The sequence below is a fragment of the Hirundo rustica genome, chromosome 17 (assembly GCF_015227805.2).
Source record: "Hirundo rustica isolate bHirRus1 chromosome 17, bHirRus1.pri.v3, whole genome shotgun sequence".
Lineage (NCBI taxonomy): Eukaryota > Metazoa > Chordata > Aves > Passeriformes > Hirundinidae > Hirundo > Hirundo rustica.
Window position 1 is genome coordinate 12,769,128 of NC_053466.1, and position 27,199 is coordinate 12,796,326.

At 52.6% G+C, this 27,199-nt stretch overlaps 1 protein-coding gene across 4 annotated transcripts in view; it reads left to right on the forward strand.

Moving 5' to 3' along the window:
* Positions 1-796: 796 nt before the first annotated feature.
* The window catches only part of OSBP2 (oxysterol binding protein 2), a 97,642-nt gene continuing 71,239 nt past the window's right edge, over positions 797-27,199 (forward strand). For 3 of the 4 annotated variants that reach the window (XR_005703380.2, XM_040080887.2, XM_040080888.2), the window contains exon 1: positions 797-1,062. Coding sequence is in view for 3 of the 4 variants with exons in the window: in XM_040080887.2 (XP_039936821.1) it covers positions 797-1,062 (266 nt within the window). In the remaining variant the exon portion in view is untranslated. Of the gene's footprint in view, positions 1,063-8,872; positions 8,951-27,199 lie in introns of all 4 variants that reach the window. The other variant, XM_040080890.2, reaches the window with a different exon arrangement.

Below are 27,199 nucleotides of genomic sequence, written 5' to 3' on the forward strand. Positions count from 1 at the left end.
CACCCAGCTCCAGAGGGGCAGGAGCTCAGCCTGGAGCAGCACATGGAGTGTCCTTCACCCTCGCAGCTGCCTAGCTCAGATCCTGAGGCTCGGAGCCCAGTACCCTCTCTGGAGAATTCCTGGGGCTGGGGGAGCCTCCTGAGCCCCGGGCAGCTCAGTGTGTGAAGGTGATGGGTGAAGATAATGGGATCAGGGGGATCAGAGTGGATCAGGCAGATGAGTGAGATGTGATCTGTGATGGGAGGGGGGTGGGAATGAAGGGGAGAGGATAAAGAGGGAAGAAGAAAAGGGAAAAGGAAGGGAAAAAGGGAAGAGGGAATGAGGAAGGGGTAAAAAGGCTGGGAAGAGCAAGGGGAATCCTCAGCAGACATGAGGACACCTGACCTGACAGCACCACAGGCCTCCACAGTGCCCTGCAGACAAGTACCTCCTCAGACACAAAATCCAGGCCCGCGTGCTGCTGGACGGAGCAGGTAAGCGGGACAGTAGGGTTAGAGCTTCTCCTCCCAGCAGGGCAGGCAGCACCTAGGAGGATTTTTTTGCGGGAAGATCTACATGGGACAACTTTCAGCCTGCCCCGGCACGAAATGGCGGCGGGGGGTCAAAATGGCGGGGGAGGGGTGAGGGCGGGGGCGGTGCGCGCCGTTCCCACCCCGCCGCCGGGGGGCGCGCTCCTCCCCTCCCCGCCCTCCCCTCCCCGCGGCGGTCACGTGGCGGCGGCGCCGCCCCCGGTCGGTGCGGACGGGCCGGGGCCGCCCCGGGAGCGGCGGAGCCTCGGCCGGGCCCCGCGGGGTCTATGGGGAAGGCGGCCGCGCTCTGCGGCGGCGGTACCCGCGGGCTGGTCTCGCTCCTCAGCGCCGTCCCCTGCCTGGCCTGCCACGAGCTGCCGGCCATGAGCGCCGAGCCGGGCGGCCGCGGCGGCGGGGGCTCGGCGGGAGGGCCGCCCGCCGCTCCCCCGGGCTCCGACACCTACAAGGGGTGGCTCTTCAAGTGGACCAACTACCTGAAGGGCTACCAGCGTCGCTGGTTCGTGCTCAGCAATGGGCTGCTCAGCTACTACAGGTACCGGGGCCGGGGGGGCCGGGCAGGGGCCGCCGGGAGGGGGGGGGCGGACCGCGGGGGCTGCGCTGTTGCACGGCGAAAATCGCCTCGTATTGCTTAGTTTGGGCTTTTTTTTCCTCTTTTAAAGCCAAACTGGGGTTTTGATCCCGCAGAGCCGCGGCGGGGTCCGGTGCGGGGCAGCGGGGCCCCGGGATGATGGAGCGCCCTGGATCTCCCATCCTTCTCTCTCTCCATTCCTCCGCTCCTGCCGCAGCGGCTCCGGCTGCTACCGCTGCCCAAATCGGAACCTTCCAGCCAAACACCCCAAACCCTCCTCCCTTCGCTGTGTAACCTGCTCCCGCTGTACCCTGCCAGAGCCTTGGGAATCCTTTCCCCAGCAGTGCCAGCGGCTGCGGGCGCTGCGGTGGCGGTGGAGGGATGGCCTGGGATGTTGTGCTGGGAATGTTGGGCTTGGGGTGTCAGCCCAGGCGGGGTGAGGAAGGAGGCTCCAGCCGCGATCCCGAGCCGTGCCTGGCTCCTTTCCCTGCGCTGTCTGACGCGGGGGGTTTGTGCAGACGGGCTGTGGGCTCGGCGAGGAGCGTGTCAGACACCCCGAGGCTGCCAGGCTGAATCCGAGGCGATGTCATCTTCGCGGCTTCTCTTGTGCTGCTTGTCTCACTCCAGTGGTGGAAATACAAACGGGGATGTTGGTGTTTTTATCCTCCAGGAAGGTGACCCTGTCTGTGGCAGGGGGGGTGGAACGAGGGGAGCTTTATGTCCCTTCCCACCCAGACCAGTCAGGGATTCTGTGATTTGGATCATGTTTATTCTGGTCCCTTGGAACACAAGCATTCTGTCACCCCCAGTGTTGTGCAGCAGATATTGGTTGTACTTCAGGACATGGAAACCTGGGTATTAGAGATGGTTGAGCGTTATAAAATAATAAGTCTTTAAAGTGCCAAACCCCCTGAGACAGGAATTCTCTGTAAAGGTTATGCCAAAGCTGTTTTTCCTCCCGAAATAAAGTTCATCAGCTGATTTCCTCTCAGCTCCAGCTGCTGACATGTAGCCTGAAGCTGATCGCAGAGCTCCAGCTCCCTGTCAGATGTGAATATAAACTCTTCCAGCTCTAAGAGAGACCTGGAACCTGGGTCCTGGGGTTGGACCACAGCAGGTAACAATGCAGAAGGTAAATTATGTGTTTATCTACTTGGAGTTGTTGAAAACCCTCAAAGAACTTAAGCCAAACAACCTCCCCCCTAAAAAATGTAATTACCTCTCAGTAATTAAGCTAATTTACTGTAATCCTTTCTGGAATGCCTTAACTCTGCCCAAAAAGGCTGTTGGAGTTTAACACCCCACTTGTAACCATGTGAGAATATTATTTTTATGTGTTGATGCCAAGTCTGTCATGAGTAAACAAGTGGTTTTTTTTGCAACAATTATTCTAGATGGGAGCAACCAGGTTTATTTTAAGACCATCTGATCTGTTTTAGGCTGAAACAATAAACAGAAACACCCAAGAAAATTATTCTGAGCGGCATGTGAAGGAGTTGAAACTTTGTGAAGCTTTCAGGCAGGGCAGACCTTCAGCAGCTGCTTGGGAAAAGGGATGCTGGAGGGTTTTGTGCTTCTTTTCATCACCGGACTTGATGACAACTGAGTTAATTTGGTTGTGAGTCAGGAGTACAAAAATACAGTGCAGAGCACGTGGTGAAGTCTTTCTTAAGTGGAGAACAGCCTCCATAAAACTCTTGAAAACCAGCGCTCTGAAATAATGACTGTGTCAGCTTGGATCGCTCATCTGGGAGCGCTCCTGGGAGACAGTCTGGGGTAAAAACTGGCGGTTCTGTTTTGATACGAATTCTCGCTCCATGACAGGAGCCAGGCAGGTGTCAGGCTGCTGCCTGTTCACTGATAAAGAGCATATATCTATATTTGTCTATCTCTGTGTATTCTATAGAGGTCTCTTGTCACAGAGACACACAAAGCAGTGACACGCAGACGAGGTTTCGCAAGGCAGAGGTCCTTCCGATCCCAGCTCACAGCTGAAAACCGAGAGAGGAAGAGACCCCTTTGTTTATTCATTTACTTTTTATACATTTGTGGGTCTAGCAGAAGATTGGCTTTTTGGGGTTTCCACCCCTCAGCCTCAGTGGCCAAACAAATTGTCAGCTACAATTGTTTTCAGGTTAGAAATATGCAAACAAAGGACAGAGAATGAAAAACAAAGGATTTGTTTATGTTACATCTGTGGGAAAGGTAGAAAACTGCTCTAATATTCTACAGTAACTAAAAGATCTGACTCCATTTATGAAAATCAAAAGGCTAATAAAGAAACTCAGAAAAACCAGGGTAACAGTCTCTGGCATTCTGAGAGTCACGGGTCTTGCTTTCTGCTGGCTTTTTGTGCTCGTCCCAGCTCAGCAGGTGCACACCAGAAGTCTCCTTCCCTGTCCTTGTGGGTGAACTGCAGTGCTCTCCTTGTGTTGTCACCTTTGTAGCTGCACAGCCCTCCTGATTTAGCTGTGGCTGCTCAGGAGTAGCTTTGTGAAAACTTCGTTTTGCTTGTCTGCTAAAATCATCTAAACTGGGAAAGCTGCCCCGTGGTGCCCAAGCCGCCTCCTTGCGTGGATTGATTTCGTTCCAGGTTGAAGCTTTTTGTTCCATTTGGATTTCCTGCCACTCGCTCTTTAGCTTTAAAGCCTGTCACGTTGCCTGGGAGGATTTTGGTTTGCAGAGTTGAGCTGCTGAAATCCCGGGTGTCCCCTCGGTGTCCCTGGTGGTGCTGGTGTGTGGGTGGGTGCTGTGCCATCCTTTGGAGCCGTTCTGAGGGGTTTGCTCCAGCAGCCAAGTGCGAAACTTGTTTGCCGCCCAGTTGGTTTCACGGGGACAGTTTGCTGAATTAAAGCTTCTAATTACAGAATTTTTTCCCAAACGGAGCATTTCAAGCCTCCTGTAGCTTTGCTACATCGATGAAGACGTCAAATCTTGCTGCCAGGGAAACTTCGTGTGCCTTTGCTTTGTATTCCCTGCTCTGACCCTGTGAAAAACAACAACTGCTGAGGAATTCTTGCGGAGTTCCTGTGCAGTACCGTCCTCTGGAGTGAGGTGTGTGGGTTTAGGAAGTTCCTAAATCCACAGCAATATGGTTGGACCATTTTACTTGCCCTTGATTGTTCCTCCTAGGTTGTTTTTGACCCAGTTTTTTGGCTGATCCAGTGATGCTGGCGTGGGAAGACAGTTTGGGGATGCAGGACTAGTCTGCTTGACTTGCTAATGATCCAAACTCTCCCTCTGAACTCCTCGTGCAGGCTGCCACTCAGATTTATCATAATCTATAATTAGCGGCTCTGTATGGGAGACTCTAATCACCTTGAACAGATAAGTGTTTTCAAGGAGATTAGAGAGGATCTTCAGGTGAGTATTAATTCATCGAAGATCGGCGTTGGCTCGTGTGACCATGGATGCTCCAAGAGTGTTGTGTTTTCCCAGCAGCTCCTTGACCTTTCTGAGAGCTCTGGGATGTGTTGGCTCCTCTGTGGGATGGGCTGGAGCTGGGTACCTGTGCGTTGGCTGTCTGGAGAGCCTTCGGCAGTGCTTCATGTGGGCACGGGGTGTAATGATGAAAGCAATGACAAATGGAGAGGGGAAACCATGTCATTGTTGGGAAGGGAAAGGCTTCTCTATCAAGCAGCATTAACTCCCCTCCTAAAGCAGTGGTGGCTGCCTGGGGCACTTCAGCTATCTTGTCTGGGTCATCCTGCAGCTCATTTCCGTGGAAAAGCCTTGTTTCAGAGAGCAGCATTCTGCACCAGCTCTGTTATCCAGCACTTAACTCTTAGTTGGCATCCATAAGGGCTTGAGCACAACCCAGAGGTTTTTTTTCCCCCATTTCTTGTGCTGAGACTCCACTGAAAGCTGAGGAGGGGAGTTCAGGAGGGAGCTTGAAAATCTCTCCTGATGGTAGAGATGTGGGGATTGAGGGAGCCTAGGAGAGACCTCTGGGAGCCTCTGATCCAAGTGTACCCCCAGCACGGCCAAGGCCACCACTGCCCCCATGTCCCCAGGTGCCACATCCACACAGCTGTTAAATCCCTCCAGGGATGGGGATCCAGCACTGTCCAGGGCTGGACAAACCTTTCCATGAAGAAATATTCCCTAATATTCACCCTGAGCCTCCCCTGGCCCAGGCTGAGGCCGTTCCCTCTCCTCCTGTCCCTGTTCCCTGGGAGCAGAGCCCGACCCCCCCGGCTGTCCCCTCCTGTCAGGGAGCTGTGCAGAGACACAAGGTCCCTGTTGAGCCCCTCCAGCTCCCTCAGCTGCTCCTCATCACACTTGTGCTCCAGCCCCTGAAATCTCCAAGATGTGAGCTTGCAGAGCCTCTCCAGGCCCTTCTTCCAGTGTTGGACCACCCTTGGAGGGGAAAACCTTTCCTTACTTTTAGCTTGTACTTGATAGAATGAGGCAACCTGTTCTCCTGGAATGATTTTTGTGAGCCCTGTCCCTCTGCAGGCAAGTCTTGCAGTGTTTGTGTCTCTTTGGGTGCTGGAGTGCTCAGGTTTCCAGGGCAGCTCTGCAGCTCCTGGTGACTTGGAGCTACTTGTTGTTAAACAGTGATGAATAATTGGTGTTCCCAGTCAGCTTGTTTTCCCATGGCACTCTCTGGATCCATATGGTGCTTTGCTGTTCCTCCTTGTTGTTTGCCCGTTCTGGAGGCAGCTCCTCGCTGTGCTTTGTCCCTGGGAGCACTGCCACAGCTCCGTGGGGGCACTGCATGTCCACGTGACGCTTACTTGAGGGGTGCCATGGGCATGGTGCTCTTTGGGCTGCTCCTTCCAGGCTGGATTGCTCTGCTCCCAGTTTAGTGCTGTGGAGGAGGTTGGGCTCGCTTGAGTCCGAACAGCAACTGCTGCTGACTCTGCAGGAGGGTGTGAGACACGGATCTTATCCTTAAGGATGGTTCCATCATGGCTCGGTTATTAGTGCTGGGTGAGGGGATTTACAGCTGTTGCCTTGTTCTGTTTGCTGGTTGCAAACTGTGACAAGAGCCGTGAACCATCTTTCTGCTTTATTTCTATCTGTATCATCTTCATTTGGCTAGATGAGGGATGCCTCATCCCGTCCCTGCAAGTGTTCCAGGCCAATTTGGACATGGTTTGGAGCAGCCTGGTCTTGTTGGAAGATGTCCCTGTCCATAGGAGGGGAGTGGAACCTTTAAGATCCCTTCCCACCCAAACCCTTCCATGATTCTATACTGGCCAAATACTTAATTGGATGTAATTGTAAAAGAAATAACTGGTTTGTCATGTGCAGAACTAAATTTGGAGGGGGCAGAGCACTCTGGGTTTGTGTGGAAGCGCAGCAGCCTGTGCTCTGTCTCGATGTTGGTCATTGGGGATCCCTCGGGTAGCTTGGCTCACGTGGCAGTTCTCACTCCTGGAGCTGTTTGCAGGTGTGGAGGGTGTTTATGGGCTAGCTGCCTGGGTCCTTACCTGCCTGAGGTGCCTGTTACCCCTTTCTGGTGTCTCCTGGTCCAGCTACCATTGCTGGAACGCACACTGGTGTAGTTCTGCTTTTCTGTCCCAGGCAGGGGCCGGGGGTCACTGTCCAGCCCTGCATCTCTCCCACACGGTGCTGGAGCTCCCTCAGCTCCGCTGACCTTTAGGAGCAGAGTTTGGTGTGGACTGGCTCCTGTTCCAGGACATCCACAGCTGTGCTCACCCCAGAAAACCCTTGCCAGCCCTGGGTCCATTGGCTGTCGTGTTGCTCCTGCCGAGGTGACTGACATCACCTGCCTCTTCCTGCAGCTCCCCTGCCTGTCTTTTTCCAGGGAAATGTGTATGCAGCTCTGACTTGGCTTGCTCCAGTTACAGGTTTAAGTTGGTGCTTGTATGGCCTGTCATCCTCTCTGCCCACAGTGAGTCACTGGGGAAGGAGCTGATCCTTCTTGTCAGGAGTATTGTGAGGAACCTGCTGTGCTTTTCCACGCTGTATCCCTTGTATCCTGCCTCATTTTCCCCTGAAAAGGAGTTTCCAATCAGTGCAATGTGCTCTGAACTCACCTCCGAACGACGATGATGTTCATCATCTGTAGGCTGAGTTATGCTGCAGCAGGTCAGACTGCCGAGCTTCTCTGTGTTTCCTGCTCGCGTATCAATTGTTGTAGCTGGGTAACTCAGCCTGGTCATTTTAGGTGCCTGACGTGCTATCAGTGATATCAGAGCCCTCTGCTCCCTGTAGGTCTGTTCAGCTGATGGCCAACAGCTCAGGTTGTCACCCTGAAATGTGAGTTGTCCCAGCCTGCTGTCAGGAGGGCAGGCAGCATCCTGGAGATTTATCCGTAAATAAGATAGCGCTTCCAAACCTGAGCTAACTGGAGGTGTTAAGTATCCCTTCAGGTCTTCATTATACTGTTCAATTATTGTGGCAGTTCCTACAGCACCGTGTCAGGGATCTTTCTACACTTTGCATCAGCCTTTGTTTGGTTTCGATCAAAAGGCTTGTTTAATAATTAATGACATAATATTCCCTGCCGGCTGCGGGCTGGGCAGGCAGAGCTGGAGCGGAGGAGAACAGAGCTGGATGTGTGTGCGGTGCCGGGGCAGTGGCTGCTGACTCACAGCCCTGTGTGCACAGCCTTGGGCTGCGAACGGATCAACGCCGCGATCAAACATGCAGATGGGAAAGCGTGGGACTGCGTGTTAGTGCAGCTCTGCCGTGGAACTGAACGAACGGGAGCAAATGTCCTCTTCGGTCCCTTTCCAGGCACTTGGGATTCGCTGCCCCCTCTGCCAGCCAGGGCTCCTGGCAGGGCTGTTTTGTACCTGGCCTGCGCTGTCCCCAGGTGATGTGCTCCTCGCTGTGGGCTTGGAGCTGCTCACAGGGCACACGTTGTGTCACTGGCGCTGGTGGAGCTGGTGCTGTGTCAGCACTGTTGACAGTGGCCAAACACGTTGTCCCCTCTGTTTTCCCTGCCCTTCCTTTCACACCAAACCGTGTTAGTATCCACTTTCCTGGCTTCTTTTTATTTTTATCTAACTTTTCAAGGCTATTTCTGCTTTGAATCACGACTGGATAGATGTATGTCCCTGCAGTGACTCAGGGGGAGGTGCTTCACTCCCTAAAAATAGTCTTAATTCTCCAAATCTTTCTGGATGAGAGCACTGTCTGGGCACGCGTGGCTGTTTAAAGCAGCTTCTGCAATGAATATGGGGGAAAATATGGTGAAGTGGGAGTCAGTGCCTTTCTCCCTTCCTTCTTTAACGTGAAGCAGTGATTCTTAATCTGTTATTAATAGCTAGAGCAGGTTTCTTCTAGGAACTTTATATGAAACAGAGCAGGAAGGTGTTGTCCTTGGGGCCTGCTGGTTGTGGATTGCTGTCGTGAGTGAGATCTCACTTTGGGCTGGTTGGTTGGCACAGACGCCTAAACACTGTGGCTGGGTGGGCTCTCAAAGAACAGTGAGCTCTCCTTCCTGTGGCACAGCCATGGATGTGACAGCAGGGCTGGGTAGCTTGGATGGGAGCAAAGCTCCTTTGGGGAGTCACTTGGCGTGCTGGTGCTGGAATAAGTCCATGGCTTATTTCCTCAGGGATGCTCCCAGAGACGTGGGGTTGTGTGTGCTGTGTTCCAGCCGCGCCGTGTTGCTGTTCCCAGCTGACTTGGTGCTTTGTGCCTGTCACTCACCCCAGCACAGAATTAGAGTATTTGTCACAGCAGCAAATATCCATGGCAACTAATTCCCCAGCTCTGGAAATCTTCACAATTTTTGAAGTTTCTCTTTTCCTGTGAAATGCACAGGGGTGGTTCCACAAACTTTTTTTTTCAGGTCTTCTGCAACTGTCAGGAGTGGTCGCTCTTCTTGGAAGCGCTTGAAAAATACACCGGTCCCGGTTCGGAAGATGGGGTGAGTTTGGGTAGATTTGGCTGGAGCATGGACATGGGTGACTGGGATATGCTCATGGAAGTAGGGTACAGACATGCCCCTCCTCTCCAGGACTATGCAGGAGTGCAGACCACAAGATTAAAGAAGCAGACTTTTGTCTTTGAGATGTGGAGATGCTGCGCAGCAGGTGGGGGTGGCAGCTATGCCCACAGCCTGTGAGGAGCCAATTAAGTTGTGTCAGGGAGGTTTAGGTTGGATTTTAGGAAAAGCTTTTTCCCCCAGAGGGTGCTGGCACTACCCAGGCTCCCCAGGGAATGGGCACGGCCCCGAGGCTGCCAGAGCTCCAGGAGCCTTTGGACAGCGCTGCCAGGGATGCCCAGGGTGGGATTGTTGGGGGGGTCTGGGCAGGGACAGGAGCTGGATCAGTGACCCCTGTGGGTCCTTCCAGCTCAGGAGATTCCATTTGTGAATTCACAAATCCATCTGTGATTCTGTGTTAAGTTTCATCTTTCATTTGAAGCCCTTTTTGGAGGGCTCTGTGGCAGCACTTGGTAGTGCCTGGTGTCAGGGCTGTGTTCTCCAGCAGCCCCATCCTTTGTTCTTGGAAGACTGAGACCTTCCACCTTTTCTGTTTCCAAGCATGCACGTTCCTGTGACTGATGCTGGATGCTGTTTATCTGCTGTTTATTATTCCCAAGTTGCCACTGTGGTGTTTCCCAGCAGGGCTTGTGGAGCAGAAGGCACTTCAGGTTTATAGTGCGTGGTCAGGTGGAACTACTCCATGGCTTTATTTTATCCCAGCAGAGTTTTCCATTCCTTGTCAGCTGGGTCTCTGTGGTATGTGCTGGGGAGTCTGCTTGAGGCTCCCTGGCTTTGCATATCGGCTGGGATGGAATTTTTATAAGCAGGAGGAAGAGAGTGCTCAAACTAAAACTCATTTTGTGATGGTACAGAGGTGACAATCATCTTAATACTGCATAATTTACATTTGGCACACATGGCCCGCTATCAGCTCCCAGCTGGAATTGTACACAACATGCAGGACTCCCTTTGGGAGCTGGGGTGGTGGTGGTGCTCTGGTTAGCTGCATCCTCACAGGCATTGATTAGGAGTACTATAATTTGATTGGGTTTTGGTGTCTGTGATAAGATCACGCTTCATTAGTTGCAGTATTTGCTGTGTAATGTGGTTATTAACGGGTGAGTGCTGCCGGGCTGTGGGTGATGCCAAGTGGAGCAGAGCGCTCACGGGTCTGGATTTCAGAGGGACCATGACAGGCTGGAGCAACAGGGTGATGGGAACCCTGTGATGTTCAGCAGAGGCGAACACCAGCCCTGCCCTGGGGTTGCTGCTTGAGGCAGCTTTGTAGAAAAGCCCCTGGGGATAAGGTGGTGACCAGGAGTGACCAGAGGTCAGTGGTGGCTTTGGCTGTGTCAGCAGAAGTGTTGAGGGAAGGCACTGTCCCCTCTGCTCAGCAGGAGTGCCCAGGGATGCGCTGTCTGGGCCATCGGTCTGGTTTGGGGCCCACCAGGATGAGACTGGAGCAGAGGAGACAGGGAGACCCAGAGCTCCATAGTGGAGGGTGTGAGAGAGGCCAGAGGCTGGCTCTGCTTCTGGCAGGGTGAGGCACATGGGAAATCCTGCATGGACACATGGAGGCATGCTGACTTGGGAATGAGGGCTGAGTACTGGCATAGGGATCTGGAGAGGTGCAGGGAACTCATGGCTATTCCAGCTGTGGATAGGCAAGGTCCTGAGGGACCTTGTCTGGCTGCAGATGCTAGAGCAGGAGGATGGACTGGAGACCTTCCAGACACATTTCCTGGACCAGTCTATGATTATTTCTGACACTTTTGGTGAGTTTGCCTTCTGTTCTCTGGATGCTAGTGGGGGATGAGGAGAAGCCATGTCCTGTCAATGCCTGGTGATTTCTGTGTCTGAACCCTTCAGGCTGTTTCACAGACCATCCTCCACTTCCATGGCGCTCTGAAGTGAGTGAGAAGCTGCTTGACACTGGGACAGCCTGAGGATTGGCAAGGCAAATTTATGGGATTAAGCTGTGCTTTACTCCTCTATCAGGCTTTTATCTGTTAAAGTTTATAATAAGAAAAGTGTTTTGCTGGAGCACTTGGGGAGGCAAAGACCCAGTGGGTGTTTCTGATCCTTTTAGGAGTGGGATTGGCTTAGGAGATGATGGACAGGAATTCTCCTATTTTTTTGCCTGTGCAGTCTCTGGGATGTCCCAGCTGGGTGCTGCCCTGGAACTGTTTTCCCAGGAACCTTCATTTTTTTGTGGGTAAACATTGAGTATGCACTGGGTGAGGCATCTGCCTCTCCCTCTGTGTCCCCTTCCTTTTCACCACAAGGAAAAAAGTAATGAATTCTGCTTCAAAGTGGAAAAGCCTACGGATGCAAGCTCCTTGGAAGTTTAGTTTTAGATTTGAAAGTTGACTTGTAGAGGTCTGGAAATTTGTGCTTTGTTGCTCTGTAACAAGCCCATTTTTCCCTCCTTACAGTTGTAGACATCCAGCCTGGAATTGTCACTTGTAAGTACCTTGAGAGGCTGCAGCTCTGTATCCCAGCACAGATAAGGTCTGTAATTACTGGATTGCATTGAGTTCTGCTGCACAACTGCAGCCCTAAGGTACCTTTGCAGTGCAGGAATGAAACCTCTGGCTGCACATAGCTGATCTCACCCATTTTTGGGAGGTTGTAGGTAAATTTAAGCACAAAGCACACACTGTGAGAACAGGATTGATCCCATCAGGATTTGTACAATTGATTTCCGAGTGCACAATATAGCTGAACGGGCTCAGTGGTTGTGGGAGTCACATTCTGCAGGCAGAGAAGACTGAGAGCTTGATGGAGGAATCTCTGTGGATGCTGCAGGGAGGCAGTGAGGCGTTTGTAGGAAGCAGTGGGGTCATGGCAAGGAGCTTCTCTCTGTCACCAGGCTGCAGTGCCAGGCCTGGGGTGTCACACAGTCAGGCTGGGGGGAACAAAATCTTTAATCATGGAATCATGGCCTCAGGGGAAAGGGACCTTAAAACCCACCCAGTCCCACTCCCTGCCCTGGGCAGGGCCATGTCCCACTGTCCCAGGCTGCTCCAAGCCCTGTCCAGCCTGGCCTTGGACGCTGCCAGGGATCCAGGGGCAGCCACAGCTGCTCTGGGCACCCTGTGCCCACCCTCACAGTGGGATACATGTCAGCAGTGTGAGTGCAAGGGGCACTGTGGCACAGTGCAAGACCTTTCCCATCCCTTACAACACCACCCATAAAAGAAAAAAATGTTGGCAGCTGGCATTCCAGATGCTGGAGATACCAAGAGTTTTATTTAAAACAGAAATCAGGAGTTAACAACTTCCTGGGCTGTGACTGGGACTGAGGGTGCTTTTGGATCAAATCCTGCAGGTGCCCAAGTGACCTTGGCCAACAACTTGGGGACAGGCCTGGCACATCCCAGCTGCTTCACTGTGCAAGGGGCAGCCACAGCTGCTCTGGGCACCCTGTGCCAGGCCCTGCCCACCCTGCCAGGGAACAATTCCTGCCCAATCTCCCATCCAGCCCTGCCCTCTGGCAGTGGGAAGCCGTTCCCTGTGTCCTGTCCCTCCAGGCCCGTATGCCAGGTTCCTCTCTTGAAGCCCCTTTAGGCCCTGGCAGGGGCTCTGAGGTCTCCCTAGAGCCTTCTCTGCTCCAGATGAGCAATCCTAATACTTTCAGCTTTAATGTAGTGAGGCTAATGTTGGTATTTGGTCCAAGGTTCCATGAAGATTTACAATTTCCGTAGTTATAGGAAGGTTGAATTTGTAAAGTAGCTAAAGCATCAATATTAAATCAGGCATTACCCTGAAGTGAGGCATCCTCATGAGTACAGAGGGAATTAGAGTTTTGTTTGACATCCTCCAGATATTTCTGCAGTTTTCCATTTGCCTTGTAAAGGCAATAAGTAGAGCTCTTTGTCCCGTGGGGCCGGGTGCATAAACTCCACCATTAGCATTAGCTGTAACTTTAATTTCCAAGTTCAGAATACATCATTGCCATTCTACCACGTAATAGACCATTATACCATTAGGTGTAGCCTTGATTTACAGACTGGTTTATTTATGGAGCTGCTGGTCTGATGTAAACCCAGCAGAGGTGCTTGAAATCCCAGTGTGGGATTAGTGCAGTCCTGTGATGGCAGTTTGTGGGGACACATCCTGCTGCTGCACCTTTATCCCTTCACACGACCTCATGAGAAGCGTTTGTGCTGTGCCAGGTCTCTATAAAAAGAATCTGCTCCCATGTGCAAGTGTTGGAGTCAGAACAGCTTAGCTGAAGTGAGCCTGGATGCGATGTGATCCTGCTCCCTCACTTGGGAAAAGGGCATTGTGCTGCTTTTCACTGCTCTGTGCTCCTTAATATCATAGAGTCATGGAATATCCTGAGTTGGAAAGGACCCACAAAGATTATCGAAGTCCTGGAATATGTTCCTATGGGAGAATTCCCCACAGTGGCCTGGCTTCTGTCCCCTCTTACACCATTTTTTAAAATCTCTGATAACATAAAAATAGATAGAAAATTAAAGGTTTAAATCTGCTTTTTTTTTTCCTGCAGAAGATTAAAGAAATAAAAATAGGTAGGGAAGGTAAAAAAGTTTTCAAGCAGTTTGGTAGGTCCTGGGAATAAAGGAAGAGGATGGTCACAGCTTTGTTTGTCCCCTGCAGCTCAGCTGGCCTCTTCCTTCTCTCTTGGGACGCTTCCCGTGTCCTCCCTTGTGCTTTGGGCTCCTTTGCTGGAATCCTTCTGGCTGCTGAACCTGCCAGGGTGAGACCCCCAGGGCTGAGGGTCCTGCTGGAGAGACAGGCCATCAGCCACTTCCTGGAGCCATTCAGGGAGCACATGGATGCAGGGAGAGGCTTCTAGGCCAAGCTCGGCTTTTTTTCTCTGTTTAAAAATTTGTATAAATAGGTGCTGTTCACCACGTGGGAGTTTAAAACTGGAGAGCAGCATTCATCTCCCTGCTGTTCACTGGAGAACATGAGAAGCTCTGGAGAGCTGGATTGCTTGTGGTGCTGGCTGCACTTCTGGTGTTTGTTTGTTGTCTCACGCCTCACCGGGAGCGTGGATCGCTGCGCGGATCCTGCTGGGACACGTGGCAAATGTCTGTCTGCTTCTCCCATTTCCCTGTTTTCCTGCACTGGCAGAGCAGCCAGCCTGTGTGTGGTACCTCTCTGCTTCCTTCCTCGGGTGGCATTTGTCCTGAAGAGCAGCCAGAAGCCTGCAGTCTGTTTTAGCAGTCTGCTTTTGCAGTTGTTGGGGAGGAGGTGTTCTGTGGAAGGGAGCGTTAGATGCGGCTCCTACGGAAGTGAAAGATGCTGAGGGGTAAAAATAAACCACTAAACCATCCCCAGCCCTGTCCCTGTGATGGGAAGTGCTGGACACAAGCTCCCGGGGACGGAGGCTTTTAATGTCCTCTATGAAGCACCAGGGCCTGGGCTGCTGTGGGATTTTGGGACGTCCTGGCACAATCCTGCTGCTTCCCAGGAGCCTGAGCAGTTGAGGGGGTTGTGGAATTGGCTGGCCAAGCAATGTGTAAAATTGGGGCTTTTCTCATGTAAAAACAACAGCTAAAGGGGCTCCAAAAGGGTGACAGGACAAGGGGGAATGGCTTAAAGCTGAAAGAGGGTGGATCTAGATTGGATATTAAAAGGAAATTGTTCCCTGGGAGGGTGGGCAGGGCCTGGCACAGGGTGCCCAGAGCAGCTGTGGCTGCCCCTGGATCCCTGGCAGTGCCCAAGGCCAGGTTGGACACTGGGGCTTGGAGCAGCCTGGGACAGTGGGAGGTGTCAATGCCATGGCAGGGGTGGCACTGGATGAGCTTTAAGTCCCTTCCAACCCATTCCAGTGGGATTCTGTGGAGTGCTTGTTTGCCTTTGTGTGTACAGCAGGCTGCTTTGGAAGCCCCTTGGCTTCCCAGAGTGGCTGCTGGAATGGGAAGAAGTGACTTTGGATAAAGTGCTGGTGCTGCTTTTGTGGATGTGGAGCAGAGGGGTGGGATGGCAGCTGGGTGTTCTGGGGGGAGTGAAGGTGCCCTGTGCAGGGAGATGATGGCCAGGGGAGCACAAAGGGCTGAGAGTGAAGGGCAGGACTCGGATTGTGCTGAAACAACTGAAATGTTTATGCATAAAAACCTCTGAGCATTTATTGCACCACACAAGTTGTCTTGCAACACAATGCACTGAAATAACACAGAGAATCTGGTCTGGGCAGTTGGGAAATTGGCTGAAAACTGCAACTCATCCTTGCCTATGTGTGAGAGCCCTCCCTTGTGAAGGTCAATGACTTTGCCTTCCCTCTTGGCTGTTCCTGGTAACCCACAGTCAATATCTGTAGGGTTTTTGCAGAAAATACGCAGCCCTGAGCACTGATCCCAGAACATATCTTGAATTAGAGATTTATGGAATGGTTTGGATTGGAAGGGAATTGAAATAACATCTTGTCCAACCCTGCCCTGGGTAGGAACACCTTTCAGTATTCCAGGCTGCTCCAAGCCCCATCCATCTTGGCCTTGGACACTGCCAGGGATCCAGGGGCAGCCACAGCTGCTCTGGGCACCCTGTGCCAGGGCCTGCCCACCCTGCCAGGGAACAATTCCTGCACAATATCCCATCCCTCCATCCCTCCATCCCTCCATCCCTCCATCCCTCCATCCCTCCATCCCTCCATCCCTCCATCCCTCCATCCCTCCATCCCTCCATCCCTCCATCCCTCCATCCCTCCATCCCTCCATCCCTCCATCCCTCCATCCCTCCATCCCTCCATCCCTCCATCCCTCCATCCCTCCATCCCTCCATCCCTCCATCCCTCCATCCCTCCATCCCTCCATCCCTCCATCCCTCCATCCCTCCATCCCTCCATCCCTCCCCTCTGGCACTGGGAAGCCATCCCCCCTTGTGCTGGCACTGAGACTCAATGCAGAAGGACGTTGTGTCTCACAGTGAAGCAGCTGGGATGTGCCAGGTCTGTCCCCAAGTTGTTGGCCAAGGCCACTTGGGCACCTGCAGGATTTGATCCAAAAGCACCCTCAGTCCCAGTCACAGCCCATGAAGTTGTTAACTCCTGATTTCTGTTTTAAATAAAACTCTTGGTATCTCCAGCATCTGGAATGCCAGCTGCCAACAGTTTTTCTTTTATGGGTGGTGTTGTAAGGGATGGGAAAGGTCTTGCACTGTGCCACAGTGCCCCTTGCACTCACACTGCTGACATGGTTTGCTGCTCTCTTGCATTTCCCCGTGTCCTCAGTTGTTAGGGGAAACCTGCTCTTCCCAGGAGTTGACCTCTACACTCCACAGGAGCGTGTCCTGCAAGGATCAGCTGATCCTTTCCTGCGTAGTGGGGGCCGTGGAGGCACCTTGTATGCAGCACTCAAGGTCATGCTCCCTCCTGCTCTCAAGTAGTGATTTCCTTCCCACTGGAATCTGTTCTGGAAGCAGGCAGCTGCCTCCAGTGACCACTGCCCCAGGGGGGACTGCTCCCAGAAGGAGGATATGCTGATTGTAGAGCTGAGCATTATTTGTCACAGAATTAAGTTCTGGGTGGTCACAGGAGAAGAAGTTGCTGCTGTTGGCTGATGTTGGGTGTTTGCCTTGAGCAGAGGCAGCTGCGTGTCCTGTTCAGGGAGAAGATGGAACTGAAGGAACCTCACTGGACACACACCTCAAACCTGCCTCCACATAAAAGTGTAGGAAAGTGGTTGTTGAACTGAGGATTTCATAGTCAAGGGCTGAGGAGCAACAGTACAGCTTTTAAATATGAAGTTTTATCATTCTTTTAATGCCTTAAAATAGAGGAAAAAAATATATTTATGTAACCGTGTGGGCTCTGCATCCGGATATCTATCCTTAAGGAATATATCATCCAGAATCTAGATATCTGTCCCTAAGAAATATCTCATCCACACAGAGATCTTGGGCTATAATTGAGCGTTGTTTGAAAGCTGGCAGGAAGTCAGGAGTGTGATGATTTTAGAGTGATGCTTGAGGTCACAGACTGCAGTTCATGTGCTGTCTCCGAGGGAAATTTATTGGGTACTGAAAACATTAACAATGACTGTAACTTGCAGAAAGGACAGATGCTTGCAGTGTGGAAAAATTCTTGGAAGTGAGCTCTTCTACCCACCCTCAAGCTCAGAAAGATGGAATAAACCTCGTGCTTGAAGCAAAGATAGCCCTAAAGTCTGTAGTCTGGAAAACCAGGATTTTTTAACCAGTCTGAATATTGTAGATGAGATAGAAATTGATGGGATAGGAGTAAAAATGGGTTTTAATGTCGAATGTGTGTGCCCTGCATGCTATTATGTCCTTGGCTGTGGTGGTGAGAAAAGATAAACACGAATTGACCGTGGCTGATCTTTATGCTGATTGTTTAATGCAATTCGCAAGGGCTGAAGCACCAGTAGAGACTTGAAAGTGGAGGCTGTAATGAGAAAAATGACTGCTTGAGACTCTCATCTGCTGCAGTGCAATTATTTCTTGTGTAGTAAAGAGCATTTGTTAAATGAACGTTGTGTGTGGTCACTCCTTGTTCGTTCTTGCTTAGAACTGAGCCACCGAGCTCGTGAGTCAGGCCTGGCCCAGGTCTTGGATTATCCTGCTAGCTGTGGAGGTGATGGGATCTGGACCAGACTATCCATGACTGGTGGGAGATCACTGATGTGATAAACTCAGCAGCAGCAGGAAGGATTTGGGGGACTTTGGTGCCAAAGTCTTGGTGGGATTTTTCCTCTCTGGATCTTTGGCATTTTACTGTGGAAATTAAAGAAAACAACAAACGGGAGTGATTGGGGGCAATCTCTGGCATTTTTGGAATCTCCAGGCAGTGCCCAGAGCCTGGCTCCCACAGCCATTCCCAGCTCTGTGCCCAGAGCCTGGCTCCCACAGCCATTCCCAGCTCCATGTGCCCAGAGCCTGGCTCCCACAGCCATTCCCAGCTCCATGTGCCCAGAGCCTGGCTCCCACAGCCATTCCCAGCTCTGTGCCCAGAGCCTGGCTCCCACAGCCATTCCCAGCTCCATGTGCCCAGAGCCTGGCTCCCACAGCCATTCCCAGCTCTGTGCCCAGAGCCTGGCTCCCACAGCCATTCCCAGCTCCATGTGCAGAGCCTGGCTCCCACAGCCATTCCCAGCTCTGTGCCCAGAGCCTGGCTCCCACAGCCATTCCCAGCTCCATGTGCCCAGAGCCTGGCTCCCAGAGCCATTCCCAGCTCCATGTGCAGAGCCTGGCTCCCACAGCCATTCCCAGCTCCATGTGCCCAGAGCCTGGCTCCCACAGCCATTCCCAGCTCCATGTGCCCAGAGCCTGGCTCCCACAGCCATTCCCAGCTCTGTGCCCAGAGCCTGGCTCCCACAGCCATTCCCAGCTCCATGTGCCCAGAGCCTGGCTCCCACAGCCATTCCCAGCTCTGTGCCCAGAGCCTGGCTCCCACAGCCATTCCCAGCCCCATGAGCAGAGCCTGGCTCCCACAGCCATTCCCAGCTCCATGTGCCCAGAGCCTGGCTCCCACAGCCATTCCCAGCTCCATGTGCCCAGAGCCTGGCTCCCACAGCCATTCCCAGCTCTGTGCCCAGAGCCTGGCTCCCACAGCCATTCCCAGCTCTGTGCCCAGAGCCTGGCTCCCACAGCCATTCCCATCTCCATGAGCAGAGCCTGGCTCCCACAGCCCTGCCCAGAGGCTTTGCTGAGCTGCTGGTTTGGTTTCTGGGCTCTGATGGACACCGGTGTCCGTGTGCTGCCAGCTGCCCCCGTGGACACGCTCTTAGAGTGTTTCATTCTGGTCACATCCCGAGATACTTTCCCCACGCTGAGTTCCTTTAATTTTGCCCCTGCAGGAACGGATGGAGTGAAGGCCATTTTTGGGTGGCTGCAGGGTTGGGTGGGAGTGAGGCTGGGGTCGTTCTGTTTCACACCAGCTCGGCGAGCTGCCTGTGCCCTGCAGAGCTGGGGATGGTGGAGCAGGTGAAGCCCCAAACCAGTGCCTCCAGCAGCTTCTTGGGTGCCCATGTTTGCAGGGCTGATATCCTTATCAGCCAGGGGCACACCGGCCTCTCAGAGGTGCAGAGGAGATAGCACGACGTGCTGGGAGGAGTGGGAGTGCTTGCTAGTAATTTTGTTAGCATTAGGGTTTGTGGTTTGTTTCTTGGTGGTTGGTTTTTTGTTTTTATTTATTTATTTTTTTTTTTTTCATAAAAACTCCCAACACAAAGTCTCTTTGCCAGCTGTATCAGCTGGTATCTGCACTCTGGCTTAGTTTATCTCCTGGCCACTGCTGAGGTGTCCTGGCAGAAAACACCTGCACCATGCACCAAGGAGGCAGAAATGTGGTATAAAAGGCAATCCCAGAGATGTGCAGCAGGATGGGCTGACTTCAGAGTATCTTTGTATTTGGAGTGGGAGTTTTGTCAGTAGGAGCACTGCAGAAACAACATTGAGGAGCAAGGAGAAGGGAACTGTGCCTTTTGCTGTGATTCTGATTTTGGCAGGGAAAGCATTTTGATGGCTGAGTGCATCTTTGCAGGTTTTACACAGGTCTTCAGGAAATGAGCCCCTGTGCTTGGCACCCAGCTTGGATATGTTGTATATTGGGAGGAGCTTGCTCTGTGCTCCTCAGCCACCCAGCAGCTCAACCTCAATTGTATTTAGGAAAAGAGGTGAGGGGTAGCCTGGGTGTTGTTTTGGAGTTCTTTCAGTTTGGCAGTGTTGTTGTTCTGTCCTGTCCTGTCTTGTCCTGTCCTACACCTGTGCACTTTCCCAGCCAGGAGTTTTCTGATGGAACTCTCTCTCACTGGAGATGGATCCGAGCAGGAAGTCCTGGCATTGGCCAAACATCCCATCCTCCTGGGATGTTGCATGGGACCTTCCTGGCAGGCAATGCCAGGTCCTGCACTGTGACTCTGAGGGAATTTGTCTGACAAATTGCCTGTCCTGAGCTCCTCTGGAGGTTTTTCCAATCTCTGAAGCACAAAGAGACAAGGGCTGTTTGTGGATGATCTGGGGCAGAAGGCATCTTCCAGGTTTTTCCTTGTGCCTTCACTGGGGTGGCTATTGCAGCCAAATTAGACTGGAAAAGCACTGGAGAAAGGAGTGTGAATTCCAGATTGCTGTGCTTCCTGCTTGCTTACAGAAGAGCTGTATGGCCAAATCTTCCTTAAATCCATGCTTGGGCGGTGTTGCTGAGGCTCTTTGGTGTTGGGTCCCAGTGTGGGCAGGGGATTGTCTCAGAAACTGGCTTGGGAAGCTGCTGGGGAGGTTGTGGGGGAATATTCCCGTGATCTGTGGAGGTGGTGAGTACCCAAGCTGCAGACATCCCTCTGGCTGAGGTGAGGATTGCAGCCAGGATTGCAGCCAGGATTCTAGCCTGGATTGCATCCCTCTGGCTGACAGGGATTGCAGTCAGGATTGCATCCCTCAGGCTAGTGAGGATTGCAGCCAGGATCGCAGCCCGGATTGCAGGCTTTCCCTTGACCCTGATTATTCCCAATCTGTGCCCATCCTGACTGCAGCCAGTTGCAGATTAGTTGGCCTTTAAATAGATCTGAGTCGTGTGTTTTTACAGCAGTCTCAGCCCAACACTTGCCATGTGCTTGTTTGGAGTCGGTTTGTGCTGCCTTGGTTTTGGGGAAGGCAAAAAGAGGAAGCAAAGGGGAAATCTGAGCTGTTTGTCACATGGAGCTTGTGGTTTGTGAGAGCCCTGCTGAACCAGCTGTGGTGTGCTGAACTCCCTGGGAAAATACCACTGGAGCCACACTCCTGCATCCCCTTGGGTCTTTGAGTTCTGGGATTTGGTTGTCATAAACTCCCTTCTTCCTCGAACCCGGGGAGAGTAATAACCCCAAGAGGGTTGGTTTCAATGTTCCATGCCGTGATTTCAGGCGTGTGAGCTCAAATTCAAGTGCTTTTTGGCATTTCTCATGCCTAAAAGGGAAGCAGATATTTCACCGGCTTTATACCCCCCAAAAGTGAACAAAGGACATGGGAAATCTCAGTTGGCTGGGAAATGTGCCTTGGAGCACTTGTGCAGGTGGGCTGGTTGTGTCTAACATTTCAGATGTGTGGTGGGGGTGACGGGGAATTCAAACACCAGATATGGGCATGGACGCTCTGGAAGTGGGAGCTGAGCCGTGAAGGAGCTGTTGTCCGGTGTGGGTGATGCCGGGAGGGGGTGGTGGCACAACAGTCTTTTGTTGGCAGTGAGCAGTGGGGAGTGCAGCTCCTGTCCCTGTCCCTGTGGGAATGCTGTGAGGAGTGAGAGAGCTCAACCTAACCCGGGCAGCTGTGGTAGACTCCGAATTCTGCATGGAAATCCTTCCGCCTTGTGCTGCATCCTGTGGGAAGAGCGAGCTGTGCTCAGGCACAGCAGGACTCAGGGCTGTGGCATCTTCTGTGCTGCCTCCCACTCTTGGGAAGAAAATAAAACACTGTCTCCAGCTATTGGAGTGTCCAATTCTGCCTGGTTTGTTCCCTGTCCTTGATTTGTCTCTTTCCCTCTGCCTACAGCAGCCCTTGCACCTGACTCCAAAGGGCATTTCTCAGTTGGCCACGGGTATAAATATTCCTCTATGGCTGCAGAGCCCTTAATGTTACAATATTTTCCAGTATGATGAGGAAATGAATTTTATAAACTGGTTTCTACCTAAGTAACAGTAGAAAAAACAGGTCTTAATCTCTGAGTCTGGAGAGGTCAGTGGTGTAAGAAGCAGCGAGGGTGTCACAGAATCATGGAATAGATTGGGGTGGATGGGACTGTAAATATCATCTTGTTCCACCCCCTGCCCTGGGCAGGGACACCTCCCGCTATCCCAGGCTGATCCTGTCCCACCTGGCCTTGGGCACTGCCAGGGATCCAGGGGCAGCCGCAGCTGCTCTGGGCACCCTGTGCCCCTGTGCCAGGGCCTCAACACCCTCCCAGGTGAGAATTTCTTTCCCATATCCCATCTAATCCTGCCCCTGCCCATGGGAAGCTGTTCCCCTTTGTCCCTCTGGGCCCTTGTCCAAAGCCCTCTCTGTCTATTTTATGAAGCTGTTGGGTTTGTGCTGCGGGGGAGTGTGTTTGTTCCTGGCTGTGTTAGATTGGATTCTGGGCGTGATCTGCAGCAGTTCAGGAGCCTGGATTTGTACTTCTGTAGAGATCTGACGGCCAAGAAGTGTTTCTGAGCTCCAAATAGAGTGTGGTGGTGGAGCTCACTGGGAAAGTCCCTCGATGTGTCCCAGCTCCAGGGATGAACCTGGGGTCGGTGTCCAGCCCCGTCCCACGTGTGTAGTGACAGATGTTGCTGTGAGGTCTCTCTACCTCACAAGCAGAAACTCAAAACCAACCCCAAACCTCAATTTCACTCTCTTCCTGACAGTTTGTGCCTTTTCCTTTTCAAACTCTTCAGATGTTTCCTACTTTCTCCTTGAATCCTGCCCACGGGAGGAGGAGCTGGGAGCATCCCTGCTGGCTTGGCCCCTGTGCTGTGTTGCCCATGCAGCTGAAGTGTGGGACCTGCAGGAACCTGTCTGATCATGCAGTGGAGGCTCTTGCTGGATCTGCACTCAGCCCCCCAAACTTGGACAGCAAAACTTCCTTGGGAAACTACTTAAATAATTATGTAAAGCAAGGAAAAAAACCCCAAGATTGTGCAGCAGCAGCAGATTTTTCTGTAAATGCTGTTTAAATTAGGAAATACTTGCTGGGTAAGCAGTGTCCAGGGAGCTGAGTGGTGCCCTGCAAATGTTCCGGTGTGGCTGCTTGGTGCCTCCTGCTTGTTCCAGAGCTCCCAGCACGTCCCTGTTGGAGCATTTGGTGCTGCTTTCCCAAGAGAAGACTGAGCCAGAGGCTGCTCATGAGCTGTTGTGGCTCCTCCTGAGCCCTGCTGGCTCCAGGATAATGCTGGGGTGAAGTCCCTGGAGTGTGTGGTCTGAGGCTGGGGGTTCAGATGCATCCTCTGAGCCCCTCAGTGCCCAGAGTGCACTGGTTCTGATATAACAGCAGGGAGTGAAAGCTCAGGGTGAAGGAGACACTGGGATAAGGAAGACAAAACCTCCTGTGTCTTTAGAAGTCTCTTGCTCGTCTTGTGCTTCTCTGAGCCTGTCCTGGGGAGGTGGCTGAGTGTGGCCCTGCAGTGACCCACACTGACACCAGGAAACAGTGACAAGATGGGAATTCAGTGTTTGAGATCCTATGGACAGGCTGGGAGAGCTGGGGGTGCTCAGCTGGAGAGGAGAAGGCTCCAGGGAGAGCTCCGAGCCCCTGGCAGGGCCTAAAGGGGCTCCAGGAGAGCTGGAGAGGGGCTGGGGACAAGGGCTGGAGGGACAGGACACAGGGAATGGCTTCCAGTGCCAGAGGGCAGGGCTGGATGGGAGATTGGGCAGGAATTGTTCCCTGGCAGGGTGGGCAGGGCCTGGCACAGGGTGCCCAGAGCAGCTGTGGCTGCCCCTGGATCCCTGGCAGTGCCCAAGGCCAGGTTGGACACTGGGGCTGGGACAGTGGGAGGTGTCCCTGCCAGGGCAGGGGGTGGCACTGGATGAGCTTTGTGGTTCCTTCCCACCCAAACCATTGCACGATTCTGTGATGTAGAATCAGGTGTGCTGATTTCTGAGGCTGATAGCAAAGCAGTGGTTTTGGGATAATCAGGGAAATCTGTAGGATGAGAGTATGAATGTATTTCAGGATATAACTTAAACTGTATTTGGATTTCCCTGTGGAGATGTCTTAGGACATGGATGATACTGGAGACTCGCCTTGCCAGCTTTGAAGGGGACCCTCAGCTCAGTGTTTGTGTCGCTCCCTGCTGGGTTTCAGGCGGATAATCCTGTTTGGAGACCTGTCCCTCACTTCCCTGGGTGTTTCTGGCCCCCTCACGATGCTGGATGCTCCCAGCCAGGACAGAATGTCACAAGCTCCCTCCAGGTGTCACTCCTGCCCTGCTTGGCTGAACTGGGGCAGCTCTTGAGCTGCCAGGATTGCAGGAATGCTCTGGTCCCAGGGTTGGGCTGCTGGGAGCTTCCAGACCTCCTGTGGGTGCTCTGGCTGGATTCTGCTGTGTCTGGGACATGGGGACAGTCTTGGTTCGCTGCTGGGTTCCACTGCCTGATGCTGGCGGAGCTGTCAGACAAGAAGTCGAGTTTTAGGAGGGACAAGGCAACCCAGAACGGTGCAGAGCCTTGCTGGTGGAAGGAAAATTCTAAGAGAAATTCCATGGGCATCCCTTGTGCTTGTTGAGTGTTGGGGCAGAGTGTGAGCTGGGCTTGTTCATTCCTTGCTGTGTCCTGTTTACTTCCAGCAGAGCACACAGTTTTAATTATAGATTCTGTGTGAGCAGCATCTTCCCAGCATCCAGAGCTCAATCTTTGGCTGTTGGATATCACCAAAACCACAGCTGTGGAGCTGGCAGGCAAAAACCATTTTATTATCTTCTTTTTCACTTCTCTTTGCTCTGTAGATAAACCTGTCCTGTGCACCCTTATGGGGAGATTTGTTGTTTATATCCAGGGAGATTTGGTACAGTTGTTAAAAATTGGGAGCATCCTTCTCTTGCACGGCAGTGGCATGCTGAGCAGCCTCCTGGAGCTCAAGTGTCCCTTCAGAAGGGAAACAGGTCTTTAAATTATAATTTGCTGCTCTTTTATGGCACTGCAGTGTGTAGCTGCTCTGTCAGGCTGTAGAATCCAAGTCACTGAAAATCAGACTCCAGGAGTTTTAGTCTGAAGCCGTTTTAAGGAACTGATGCTGTAAATTGTCTTGTCAAGCTCTCTGTGTTTAGATTTGTGGTGTTAAGGAGCTGAAGCATCTTTTTCAGTCAAAAAAGGGGAGAAATGCTATAAATAATATTTTGAAAAGAAAATCTTCCAAGATTTTTGCAAAACCTGTCATTGTGAGTGGCTGGGATACAAGAGCTGTGCTGGGCTGGTGGGTAGGGTGGGTGATGGAGATGCCAGAATATTCACCAGTCTGAAATTTCTATGATTCTGCTGAAATAAAAAAGGAAAGTATATATTCAGAGTAGCAACATCTGCTGGCTTGGACAAAATCCATGTGGGAACTGGGACCTGTGCATCCAAAGGAGGTTGGACAGCTGAAATAAGGTCTTGCTGGCATCGTGGTAAAAGATGTCAATGGTTTTAGAGTAAGGAATCTCCTCTCTGGTGATCTTAGCACATCCATAGCAGCACTGGTCTTGCCACATGCCTGATTTTGGGAATAAGCCATGGCATCTGTCTGTGATTCCTGTCCTGCTCTGTCTGGAGCTGGGTGTCTGGGCTGGGCAGCGTTGCCTTGGGCCGATCGCTCAAGGCTTCCATGGAGCTGTCCTGGTGCTTAGGATCTTGCTGCTGGGAAAAGGGACATATTGATGTTGCTCTGATGCTGTTTGCTGTCCCCTGGCTGGCTGGGCGGCTGCTTTAGCCCTCCCTGTGGTATTTTGGGGTATTTTTTCTCTCTGGTGCGTCCTGGCCAAGACTCTCTCCGAGGCTGTCGTTCCCCCCCAGCCTCCCATGCACAGCTCTAATTCTGGCTCTCCGAGGGCGAATCCCGGCGCTTTTTGCTCCCTCGCAGAGCTAAAAAATCCCAGAGGCTCATGTGCCTCCACCTCTGTGTGCCCCGTGTCCACGTTTAACCTCCCTCGGCCGGATGCTCTCCAGCTGCAGCGCTCCGATGCTGCGGGAAGGGGAGCGCCGGGAAATCTGCCGGGATCGCGTTATGCAAGAGCCGAGCGCCAGCGGTGAATAAGCAGATCCAGCTGACCACGAGGGCTCTGAAGGGCACCTCTGCTTCTTGCCCTGTGTGTGGACGCTGGAGGTTGCTGTTGGCTCCGGGCTGGGTCAGGTGCCTGCCTCGTGTGTGGGTGCTGATTGATAGGAATTGATTTCCCATGCAGATTGGCACGGGAAGGGAGCAAGGGGAGCAACATCCCGGTCTCCTTGGGTGGGAGAGCGAGGCTCTTTGAACGTCTGCAGTTGATTTAGTGCGGTCACCTTGGAGACCTTTGCTTCTTGGAGAAGAGAAAATGATTTTAGCAGCTCTCTCAAGGTGGGAAGGGATCCCTCCTGGGAACGCAGTACGTGCTGCAGCGTGAGGGGATGACTTGGGAATGAGAATTTGGGCTTGATTCCTTAGGGGCCGGCTCACCCCGTGCAAAAAGTGAAACCACACCATACACTGCATCTGAGCTTAGCCTGTGGTGCTGAGAGACATGAACTGTAAGTCTTTAGGAGGCACCAGGAAGATTTCCATGTCCTCATGTCAAGCTTGGATATGGCTCTGGGATAAATCTGACCCACAGAGCAGTGTCAGGGCTGAGCAGGTGAGAGATGTCCTTGGGATGTTTGAGGGGTTTGGGGATTTGAGTTCCTGGTCAGGCAGAATCGCTTCCTTCTGTGGAACAAGCAACCGCAGGAATCAGGTTGGCAGCGGGTATCCGTGGATTGCTGCCCGTTCTTCCCTGGGAGGGACTGTATCTCCATCCCAAAATGAACTTGATCACCAACGCTTTCTGAGAGCAGCTCTAGGCTGTGCCTGTAAAACCTCCCTGCTCTGATGATGGTCTTGTGGAATTACAGAGTCCCTGAGGTTGGAAAAACCCTCTGAGATCATTGAGGTCAACCATTAATGGCCTCTGGCAAGGCCATCATTAATCCATGTCCCCAAGTGCCACATCCACATGACTGTGAAATCCCTCCAGGGATGGGGATCCAGCAGTGCCCTGGGCAGCTGTGCCAGGGCTGCACAAACCTTTCCATGCAGAAATGTTCCCAATCTCCACCCTGAGCCTCCCCTGGCCCAGGCTGAGGCCGTTCCCTCTCCTCCTGTCCCTGTTCCCTGGGAGCAGAGCCCGACCCCCCCCGGCTGTCCCCTCCTGTCAGGGAGCTGTGCAGAGACACAAGGTTCCCCCTGAGCCTCTTTTTCTCCAGGCTCAGCCCTTTCCCAGCTCCCTCAGCCTCTCCTGGGGCTCCATTCCCTTTCCCAGCTCCCTCAGCCTCTCCTGGGGCTCCATTCCCTTCCCAGCTCCGTTCCCTTCCCTGGACACGCTCCAGCCCCTCCAGGTCTCTCCTGTCAGGAGGGTCCCAGAGCTGCCCCAGCACAGGGGACAGGCACTGCCCTGCTCCTACTGCCACCCCAGGGCTGGGAGATACGAGGTCTAAGCACACTTGGACAAAAACAATGATGGAAGGGAGAGGGTGTGAAGAGCCACAAAATTCTGGATTCTGGAGGTGCAACCACTGGGGGAAGGGAGAAAAGCGGCAGCGGAAACG